The sequence below is a fragment of the Salvelinus sp. IW2-2015 genome, linkage group LG35, assembly GCF_002910315.2.
Source record: "Salvelinus sp. IW2-2015 linkage group LG35, ASM291031v2, whole genome shotgun sequence".
NCBI classification, from domain to species: Eukaryota; Metazoa; Chordata; class Actinopteri; order Salmoniformes; family Salmonidae; genus Salvelinus; species Salvelinus sp. IW2-2015.
In genome coordinates, this window is record NC_036874.1 from 13868514 (window position 1) to 13880535 (window position 12022).

At 43.7% G+C, this 12022-nt stretch overlaps 1 protein-coding gene across 1 annotated transcript in view; it reads left to right on the plus strand.

Moving 5' to 3' along the window:
* Positions 1-12022, plus strand: part of myom3 (myomesin 3) — a 72334-nt gene that overhangs the window by 56462 nt on the left and 3850 nt on the right. Inside the window, 13 exon segments of the mRNA XM_070437437.1 lie at positions 461-587; positions 1458-1642; positions 2293-2407; positions 2591-2747; positions 3034-3140; positions 3223-3267; positions 3538-3674; positions 4676-4820; positions 5161-5220; positions 7445-7512; positions 7657-7764; positions 10494-10581; positions 11387-11425. Coding sequence (XP_070293538.1) covers positions 461-587; positions 1458-1642; positions 2293-2407; positions 2591-2747; positions 3034-3140; positions 3223-3267; positions 3538-3674; positions 4676-4820; positions 5161-5220; positions 7445-7512; positions 7657-7764; positions 10494-10581; positions 11387-11425 — 1381 coding nt within the window.

A 12022-nucleotide genomic window follows, 5' to 3' on the forward strand; every position in this document is an offset into this window, starting at 1 on the left:
CTCGTCTCGACTGACAGCGTCTCGATGTAGTTGGAGGTACACTCCTTCCACAGTCGTCGCAACCCAACTCCACCGACATGTCCATATGTGTGGAGTTGAGAAAGCAAGCTAAATTAGGATGAGAGAGCACAACCTCAGATTTAAGATGAATCTCTGCGAATATGCCCGAGGTTATCCAGATACTGTGTTGCATTATCTTTAAAAGGTACCTTTTTTGATTTGTCAACTGTTTGTCCATGCAGGAACTGATGTGCTGAAACTCAAAGCTAGCTGACCCTTGATTTCTCAATGACCAGGGTATTGTTCAGTAGGCACCAAACAGAAAACTTGACCAATAAGAAATGTTCATTTCTGTTGCAAAATGTTTTTTAAATGTTTTTCTAAGGTGTGTCCTAATGAACACAACCCTGGTTGTAATTTGTACAGTAACTGTGTTCATTTTGTGTTGTCTTATTTACAGGTCTGTAATCTGGATGGGGGACATTACTATCAGTTCCGTGTTTTTGCTGCCAACGTGGTTGGTGTTGGTAAACCCTCTGAGCCCAGTGAGGCTTTCCTGTGTGAGGAGTGGACCATGCCTGAGCCAGGTGAGGATGATGCAATCATCATGAAAATACACACACTCACTTACGCATACACGGACGCAAAGAGTACGCACACACACACACACGTTTACTCTCTAAAACACACACACATTCACACGTTTGCTCTCTAAAACACACACACTCTCTCTCTTTCTCTCTCTCTCTACTCACTCTGCCATTCGGTAATGGAGCAGTTCAGTACACAGCCGTGGCCAGCTGTGTTGGCCCCATGGTCTTTCTCATATAATGCTGCCTGTTGTGATATTCATATTGGAAATGGAGAGAGCCACACACCATTTATCCCACACAGCCCATTAATCCAGCTGAATCCAGCCGGCTCTCCCCGTGTCGTAAATAATTTAAATGCGACTGAAAATCGTTAAGCAAATTAACTACCGTGCACTGGCACTTAGAACGAAGGGGTAGATTAAGCAAAATCACTTTACTTGTTTTTTAAATGTTATTATTGTTATTTGTTTGTTTCTTTATGATGGCCTGTTCTGTCATGGACAACTTGGCTGTTTATGGGTGATTATAGAACACGGATAAATATCAATATTTTCCCTGTTTTAGATTTTAAATCATTTCAAATACTTTATCTGTGCTTGAATCAGCATGCATGTTGCAATGTAACCAATAGAAAATCCCCAAAAAGTGCGGACCGTGCACACCTAGCACTCCAATCAGGATGAACCAAACACTGATTTCAAATAGTACTTGAACCCAGGTCTGGTTGGTATATTTCTAACACAGTAGACACTTATCAATCCATGTACTGTATAGAATGAAAGACTATGGCTTGATACAGATAAACAAATGTGTTTTTTCCCATATTTCTCTCTTTGTGTTATTCTAACCCCACTCATCCCCCAGGCTGCCCTTATGACCTGGAATGCAGGGAGGTGAGGCATAACTCTCTGGTCCTCCTGTGGGCACTGCCTCTCTACGAAGGACAGCAAGGACCAATCACAGGGTACCTGGTGGAGCTGAGCGAGGGCGACCAATCACAGAGCTGGACTGCTGTGAATGAAGAGCCAATTGCAGATACCTTTTTGAAGGTTGGTGAGATCCTAGAGGTTGGTGAGATCCTAGGGCCCAGGTCTCGGARGACCTGGGCCCTAGGACCATGCGTCGGGACTGCCGCCCGTGGTGACTCCTTGCTGTCCCCAGTCCGCCTGGCCTTGCTGCTATTCCAGTTTCAGCTGTTCTGCCTGCGGTTATGGAACCGCCACCTGTCCCAGACCTGTTGTTTTTCAACTCTTGATGATCGGCTATGAAAAGCCAACTGAAAATTTTTTTATTCATGATTATTATTTGACCATGCTTGTCACTTATGAACATTTTTGAACATCTTGGCATAGTTTGTTATAATCTCCACCCGGCCCAGCCAGAAGAGGACTGGCCACCCCTCATAGCCTGGTTCCTCCTAGGTTTCTTCCTAGGTTTTGGCCTTTCTAGGGGTTTTTCCTAGCCACCGTGCTTCTACACCTGCATTACTAGCTGTTTGGGGGTTTTTAGGCTGGGTGTCTGTACAGCACTTCGAGATATTAGCTGATGTACGAAGGGCTATATAAAATAAAATTGATTGAATTGATTGATACACTTGGCTTATGTAATAAGGATATAGATACATTGAAATAGAGTTAATATGTTCTTGTTTTTGATAAAATGGATCAAATATTTCATTTTGGTGTGATTGTGTTCCCAGGTGTCAGGCCTCCAGGCAGGTCGGACCTATCGTTTCAGAGTGTGTGCTTTCAACAAGGCTGGAATGGGCATCCCTTCTCTGCCCTCTGAGCTTATCAGAGCCCAGACCCAACCAGGTGAGTCATTTTAGGGTTTTAGTTAGCCTGGTTCAAGGTCTGTTTGTGTTTGGCGTAACAATGACCATAGGAGTTGGCAAAAGAGCACAAACATGTCTGGGACCAGGCTTGATTTTAGCAATACAAGTCCCTGATTAACAAAATCACCAGAATTATTTTTGATTCATGTTCTTTCTCCATCAGGCACCAGAGACATAGAGATTGGTGTGGACAATGATGGCTTCATCTTCCTGGCCTTTGAGGCCACTGAAATTACGGAGAAGAGCACGTTTGTCTGGAGCAAGAACTACAAAGAGGCTATTGAAGCTGGGAGAGCCAGGGTACTGTGGGAGAACAATAGGTACTGCAATGTTGTATGTGTGTGTGTGTGTGTCTTTACAGAGAAAGAAAAAATTGACCTGTAGAGTTGAGAGAGGGCATGTAACCCATGAAAGACTTGTTTAATGTTAAGAGGTCAGCAAAGGGTCAGACTCAGTGGAGATTCTTCCTCACCTCACACTACGATGCAAAATGTACTCCCTTTTCACTGAGCACTATGGTCCCATTCAGGCCTACTTAGTCCCCTGGTCTGTCCTTTAAACCCACTGTCCTTCTAGCTAACTGTCCTTCCTTCTGTCCATCCCCAGGTCCATCCTAACCTTCACAAACGCCACTAAAGAGGACCTGGGCCTGTACACAGCAGAGATGAGTGACAACCCAAACATCTCTTCCAGTTTCACCTTTACTGCGGAAGGTACTTTATACTCCAAGCTAAAGAAGACCTGCGCAAAAGATTGCTGCTCCCTGTAATTCTCCCTCTCTTTCTTTTCCCATAGATCTGGACAGACTGACTGAGCTCGGCTGGCACATCTGCCACCCATGTAAGACTTAGTTACTGTAATAATACAAGTCTCTATCGAGCTAAAACAATTGATAGTATTCCTTTTCAAATAGAAACAGGCATTATAATATATTGTTCAACATCCCAATTTCAACAACCTATTCCCTCAGATGTTTTCTTGGGTAAGCCCTATTTTTCAATTCCTGTCATTGTTGTTGAGCACCCTTCCTAGATTATTTTGTTTGCTGAAGCTTGGAGGCCAACTTGAATCCATAACTTATTCCCTATTCATTGTTCTCTCCCCCTACAGTGATAGCCCTGCGCTCCAAGTGGCAGGTGGAGGTGTCAGAGAAAGGGAACGTGCGTCTCTGGATGCAGACTGAGAGCCTGAGCAACGCTGCAGAGCTCCACCTCATTCTCAACGACAGAGAGATCTCCAGTACTGCAGTAAGGAACACTTCAAAACGCAGGCTATATGTTCTAATCTCAGAACCCAGAACTAAATCGTGTGCCTACTAGTTGTCAGGAGAGTGTGTGTGTCCCAAATGAATACTAAAACTAGCTTGGGTGTCAGAATGTTCCTGCTTTAATCGATGGTGCAGTAATGTATGAATAGGAAGACGATGACAGGTTGGCTGAAACAGAAATAGACTGGTCCGGGCAAGTATATGCAGATGACTGCATTTTGCATACACACATTTATTTCTGAATATATGCAGATGGTTATCTGTTCCCGGATGCAATTTCATTTCCAGTGAAAATCTCCATAAATCAACGAAATGTAGATGGGCCACAAAATAGCAAAATGTTTTATATTTTCCCGTTCAAGTTTGCATTAGTAAGAGGTCAATAGACTGTATAGAAAGAGAAAGTAATCACAAAACAATCCCAATAAAAATTGTTTTACCCTCACCATCATTCTTGCAATTTCATTTAAACACAAATCACCTTCATAAAGATTTTCACCAGAATGTACGTAGCGATATGATAGCAATGTTGATTTGTTATCAAATCAACCTAAAACAATAACCACAGGTTGAAAGACTACTGTCGGCAGACGTTGTTGCAACAGATGTGGATTTTCCATGGGATTAATAAACTAATATTACACAACTTGCATGTTTTGGACTCAGTGTCTTGCATGTGGTTACTTGGTAAGGAACAGCATGATTGCATCCATGCACGTGTGTTCACGTGAACGTCAACACTGCTAAGGGTTTATTACTAAATGACTACAGATGAGGATTTTGTGAATAAACCAAACACCATTTCCCCCATTTTAGCCCCTTGCCTTGATTAGCTGAAATCAACATGCAAGTCACACTTGTAGAAGTTATTGTAAAAACGTGGGTTCTGTGAGGCGTGCGTGCCTGCGTGTGTGTGCACATGTATGTACATACACGTGCATTCATGTGCTTGTGTGTGTCCTCTCTCTTCTCTCTCCCTAGGCCCATAAGATTAACTTTGACAAGGCCAGTGGGCTGATAGAGATTCTGTTTGACCAGCTGTCTAAGGAGGACGAGGGCTCCTACACAGCTCAGCTCTGCGATGGCCGAGCCAAGAATCAGTTCACCCTGGTGCTCGTGGACGAGAGTGAGTCCATCTGGTCACCCAAACTCATTACCGGGATGTCCATACTACCGAAMCGAGCTGAGCTAAACCAAGCTGTGATGAGCTGGCCTGTTTTCGCATCCACCATAGTTGCTGGAAGTGCTGAGCTGAGTTTGCTTCAGATCGGCACAATAGTGTGAAAAGGGCAGCTTACTATTGCTGTGAACTCTAAAGAGCAGTAAATGTTTGGCACGGCTTGATATATAGATTTGTTCCAATCGATGTGGTTATTGCAGCCAATGTTACTGTCTTATTATTGGTAGTTACTACATATCCTCAGTGTGCTAGTAGGGATGTAACCCTGTGGTTGTGTCTTTGGCAGAGTTCTGTCAGACACTGGCTCAGTCCATAGCCAACAGAATGGACTACAAGAGAAAGTCAGGTGAGTGTTCCCCTATTGGCCCCTAGTTTACCCCTGACCTCTGGGCTGGATCCAGTGCTTCATTTTGTAAATCAGGAGGTCCTGGAACACATAGTGAGTGCAGGGGGGGGGGGTATCCGGGGGGCTCTGAGGTACACATTGAGTCAAAGTGTCAAACACAAAGTGGCAGCGCAGCAGACGGAGTAAACAGCCAAGTAGCCTACTGTCTATGGTGGTGGAAAGGACAGCACTCTCCAAAGCCTTTTAGACGTCCCTGCAGTATGCCCATATGCTTGAGTACAGCTGCGAGGCTTACACAAGTCTGAATTTCGTATAGCCTCATTTTCCAGACGTCAATGTAGAGCAACATTTTTAGACGACACTGCAGAACACATTATGCATTGTGCACACATACTCAGCTGTGGGGCTGACACGACCAGCATTTCATGTCATTTTCAAGACATCAAATGTAGCAGTAGAACAAATATCACACTATTGGAATATAACTTCAAATAAGATAGATCAGTGTACGCCACAGCAGAACACACACATGACAATATATAGGCCTTCCTGTGTGATAATATGAAGCACATATTCAGATTACCTTCACAGTACCGAACAAGTGTGTAAAGGGAAAAAAATGTCCTACCTTAGTTTTCAAAACCTCCCACAATGACTCTCCCCATGTCAAGTCCATTGAACCCCTAAGAGTCAATTTCTTGCTCAAGGCCATGAGCGGGCCTGTGGCTGGGACAATTAGCTTCCTCTTAAGGATTTTCTGAAGACTCTGGCTGTAGTGTCTATTACTTCATTTTGAGTGTTAAGTATTTATATTTTTTATTTAACTAGGCAAGTCAGTTAAGAACAAATTCTTATTTACAATGACGGCCTAACCCGCACGAAGCTGGGCGAATTGTGCATCGCCCTATGGACTCCCAATCACGGCCGGTTGTGGACCAGGGTCTGTAGTGACGCCTCTAGCACTGAGATGGAGTGACTTAGACCGCTGCGCCACTCGGGAGCCCTAAAAACTATTACCTGGGTATCCTCTTTAGCCTTGTCTATTGTCTATAAGGCTTGCTGCCACCAAATGTGCCAAATGTGCCTTGGCATGTTCAAAACCTTTTTTTTCTGAGGGCATCCCACCCACTCTTTTGCTARTTTCATCCCTCCCAGTGATTTCTAGACCCAAGCGCCCTACCTTTTTGCATGTTGTACAGCCCAACTTTTAATTCTAAATGACAAGCCAGGGGTTATATGTTTGATTGTTCTTGAACTGCAAATTGCACCTGCTCTGAGCACTTCGTTGGTGGATGCACTGCCCCCCTCCCCCCAGCTCCCCGTCTCCCTCTCCCGCTGAGTCTGACTCGCTAGTAGGCCTCCCGCAAGTGGAGGTGCCGGTGGTGATGCTGAACTGGAGGGATTAGCAGCGCTGCTAGCTAAGGCATTGCCATCAGGAACAGTTTGCCCCTCACTCCTCTCCTCCAGCACCGACTGTTCTCTGGCTCGTTCTGGGTTCGATTCATCATATATTTCTGGATTTTTGGACTTTAAAAAATGTCGTCAAACTCGATTGCCTTTTCTTTTCCATTTTTTATTTGGCTTTGCACGATTCAAATTCAGTAGGGGGACGACCAGCCTAGGCTATGTAACTTGATTACATAGGGACCTCTTCACCAGCTGACCACCACTACCAAGACCTGTGTCAAGATCAGTTACTTACCCCACCGGCACTCCCCATAACCTCTATGTACAAATAAGAGAGCAGGTCTGGAATCAGTGTGGCAGGATAGGATGATTACACAGAAGGATCACCATGCTTTTACATGATGGTGTTTTTGGAGGGCGGGAGAAATAACGAGAAGGCAACTTGATTTAACGCTGATCGCTTTTATTAGAATGTCTACAGTGCGAACAGTGGAACAATTAATAAATAATGCCGCGAGAGGTACCGGATCCGGGAAAATAGGTGCCAGGAACCAACAAAGTCAAATCTGAGAGGTGCCGGATCTTCTCAGAGAGTTTCTCCCATCCGGCTGACCAAAGTCCATTACTGCCAACAGTAGATAAAGATCTAATTTCTGTGAAAAATACTCCTGTCAAACAGGCAGCTATAACTTTAGAACATAATATATAATGCTGACACACCAGAATATAGCGAGTTTCATTGATTGATTGCCAGCAAAGACAGCCGCTGTATCTCTGGTCCAGTGTGCGCAGTTAATCATTCGCTCTGTTTTTCAAGGACCCCATTTTCTGGAGTTTTTGTCATGGACCGTGACAGAGGACTGTGAGTTTATAATCAAATGCAAGGTAATTTATATATATCCAATATGTTATGTTTGTTATGAAATAATCACATGGATTCTGTATTCTGATATGCATGTGTGTTGTTATGAATGTATTCAGTGCACAGTGTTACTGTATCATTCCAATCCTCTGTCATTCTGGGTCCAGGTGACCAACGTAAGCAAGGATACGACTCTGAAGTGGTTCAAGGACGGCGTGGAGACTCCAGCTGTGTATGACCAGCAGACTGGAGTCAGCACCATGACTGTGCAACAGGTACACACACCAGATCCAGTCCTCATAGGGCTGGTTTCCTGAACCCAGATTAAAATTAATCCTGGACTAAAACACACTTTCAATGGAGATTCTCTATTGTGAATGGATCCAGGACTAGGCTGAATCTGGTTCCAGGGAACTGGCCCATAACCCCACTATTTAGCGCACAACTGGATATTTGACCTGGTGACCTTCCGGCTACAGATCCTCTTCTCTAACTATTAAGCTACCAACCACCTCATATTTGCAGTATAGTAATGTACACTACCATTCAAAAGTTTGGGGTCACTTAGAAATGTCCTTGTTTTTGAACAAAAAGCAAAAAAATTCTCTATTAAAATAACATCAAATTGATCAGAAATACAGTGTAGACATTGTTAATGTTGTAAATGACTATTGTAGCTGTAAACGGCTGATATTTAATGGAATGTTTACATAGGTGTACAGAGACCCTTTATCAGCAACCATCCCCCCTGTGTTCCAATGGCACGTTGTGTTAGCTAGTCCAAGTTTATCCTTTTAAAAGGCTAATTGATCATTAGAAAACCCTTTTGTAATTATGTTAGCACAGCTGAAAACTGTTGATTGATTAAAGAAGCAATAAAACTGGCCATCTTTAGACTAGTTGAGTATCTGGAGCATCAGCATTTGTGGGTTCGATTAGAGGCTCAAAATGGCCAGAAACAAAGAACTTCTTCTGAAACTCGTCAGTCTATTCTTGTTCTGAGAAATGAAGGCTATTCCGTGTGAGAAATTGACAAGAAACTGAAGATCTCATACAACGCTGTATGAGATCTACCTCAATCAGCCCGACTAACCGGTGCCTGTATGTAGCCTCGCTACTGTTATAGCCTCTTTTTACTGTTGTTTTTATTTCTTTACTTACCTATTGTTCACCTAATACCTTTTTTGCACTGTTGGTTAGAGCCTGTAATTAAGCATTTCACTGTGAGGTCTACCTACACCTGTTGTATTCGGCGCACGTGACAAATAAACTTTGATTTGACTACTCCCTTCACAGAACAGCACAAACTGTCTCTAGCCAGAGTAGAAAGTCCCAATGCACAACTGAGCAATTACATTAGAGTGTCTCGTTTGAGACACAGACACCTCACAAATCCTCAACTGGCAGCTTCATTAAATAGTACCCGCAAACACCAGTCTCAACATCAACAGGCAACTCCGGGATGCTGGCTGTCTAAGCAGAGTTCCTCTGTCCAGTGTCTGTGTTCTTTTACCCATCTTAATCTTTTATTTTTATTGGCCAGTCTGAGATATGGCTTTTTCTTTGCAACTCTGCCTAGAAGGCCAGTATCCCAGAGTCAGCTCTTCACTGTTTTACCTTTATTTAACTAGGCAAGTCAGTTAAGAACAAATTCTTATTTTCAATGACAGCCTTGCAACCTTTTGGTTACTAGTCCAACGCTTTAACCACTAGGCTACGCTGCCGCTCTGTTGATGTTGAAAGTGTTTTGCAGGAATTATTTAATGCTCAGTCCCCTCCTGTACTCCCTGTTCACTCATGACTTCACAGCTAGGCATGACTCCAACACTATCATTAAGTTTGCCGATGACACAACAGTGGTAGGCCTGATCACAGACAACGACGAGACAGCCTATTGGGAGGAGGTTAGAGATCTGGCTGTGTGGTGCCAGGACAACAACCCCTCTCTCAACGTGATCAAGACAAAGGAGATGATTGTGGACTACAGGAAAAGGAGGACCGAGCACACCCCCATTCTCATCGACGGGGCTGTAGTGGAGCAGGTTGAGAGCTTCACGTTCCTTGGTGTCCACATCACCAACAAACTAACATGGTCCAAGCACACCGTGAAGCGGGCACGACAAAACCTATTCCCCCTCAAGAGACTGAAAAGATTTGGCATGGGTCCTCCGATCCTCAAAAGGTTCTACAGCTGCACCATCGAGAGCATCCTGACAGGTTGCATCACTGCCTGGTGTGGCAACTGCTCGGCCTCTGACCGCAAGGCACTAGAGGGTAGTGTGAACGGCCCAGTACATCACTGGGGCCACGCTTCCTGCCATCCAGGACCTCTATACGAGGCGGTATCAGAGGAAGGCCCTAAAAATTGTCAAAGACTCCAGCCAGCCTAGTCATAGACTGTTCTCTCAGCTACCGCACAGCAAGGGGTACCGGAGCGCCAAGTCTAGGTCCAAAAGGCTTCTAAACAGCTTCTACCCCCAAGCCATAAGACTCCGGAACATCTAATCAAATGGCCAGACTATTTGCGTCCCCGTCCCTCCTTTTACGCAGCTGCTGCTCTCTGTTATTATCTATGCATAGTCACTTTAGTAACTCTACCTACATTACCTCAATTACCTCGACTAACTGGTTCCCCCACACATTGACTCTTGTCTACAGCTGTTGTATTCGGCGCATGTGACTAATAACATTTGATTTGATCAGTGATCATCACACACACACAGAATGTGTCAGAGTGTCTCTACAGTATGAGTGTTTATAGATCATTGCATGATTACCCACCGGGCACACACTGGTTGAATCGACGTTGTTTCCACGTCATTACAATGAAATTACGTTGAACCAATGTGGAATGGACGTTGAATTGACGTCTGTGCCCAGTGGGTAGGATTGTCTGTGTACAGAAAGTCAAACGTGTCTTGGGTATTCTCAAACCCTGTGTGTGTGCGGACGTGCCTGCGTGTGTGTCATAGTGATTGACTGTTTTCTCTCTGGTGAATCTCAGGTGACTAAGAAGGAGGCAGGACACTACAAAGCCGTGGCGTCTGATGGTAGAGGACAGGATGTCACCACACTGGAGTTACTAGATGAAGGTGAGACATCATGGCACTGTCATGGACAACCATAGACATGGGCCCATATTTGTAAAGCAATCAGTTTTGCTTCGTAGATCCTAACGAATATGATGACTTGGACTGAGGGGGACCTGATCCTAGATCAGCACTCGTACTCTGAGAAGCTTTGTGAATACGGGCCCCGGTCTAGCCGAAATATCAGTGAAATGTTTTAGTAGGTTGTCTCTCAAGTTACATTGTTATGAGGCAATTTCAAAGTGCATTATTGTGATTATTCTGAAAATGCAGAAACTGAGACTGCACATAACGTAATATTATCCTCCATGTATTATGCATAGAGGTTAATGAACATTATAAACTAGGTGGTTTGAGCCCTGAATGCTGATTGGCTGAAAGCCGTAGAATATCAGACCATTTATCACGGGTATGACAAACTACTTCTTACTGTTCTAATTACGTTGGTAACCAGTTTATAATAGCAATAAGGCACCTCGGGTGATTGTGGCCAAGATACCACTGCTAATGGCTGTATCCAGGCGTTCATAGAATGTACTATATGGACTTTGGTCAGCCAGATGGGAGACACTTTTGTTGACTCTTGTTGGCCCCGGCTGGAACACTGTAGACCAATCACAGCGCTTAGGGACCCAGCCCAGAGGTCAGAGGTGAACCAGAGGCCAATAGGGGAACACTCACGCGTTGTATCATGCATAAGAACAACCCTTAGCTGTGGTATATTTGCCATGTACCACACCTCCACAGACCTTATAACATAAATAGAGCCCAATGTCTGGAGACATAATTATTCTGTCTTTATTTACAGAGTATGACAAGCTCCTCCAACTCCTGAGCAAACAGTGTGGTAAGTTCAGCATGGATTTCCTAATACTATTACGCCAACATTTCAGTACCAAAGCAGGAGTGACTTCTCAAGCATTCTATGAACAATTTTTGGATGAGAACAACAAAGTCATTAAATGATGAAGGATCAGACCCCTTTTTCTCAATTTTCGCCTAAAATGACATACCCAAATCTAACTGCCTGTAGCTCAGGACCTGAAGCAACGATATGCATTTTCTTGGTACCATTTGAAAGGAAACACTTTAAAGTTTGTGTAAATGTGAAAGGAATGTAGGAGAATATAACACATTAGATCTGGTAAAAGATAATACAAAGAAAAAAAACAACCGTTATTTTGTATTTTTTTGTACCATCATCTTTGAAATGCAAGAGAAAGGCCATAATGTATTATTCCACCCCAGGTGCAATTTAGATATTGGCCACTAGATGGCAGCAGTGTATGTGCAAAGTTTTAGCCTGATCCAATGAACCATTGCATTTCTGTTCAGAATTTTGTGTCAAGACTGCCCAAATGTGCCTAATTTGTTAATTTATTTATTAATAACTTTTCATGTTCAAAACTGTGCACTCTCCTCAAACAATAGCATGGTATTCTTT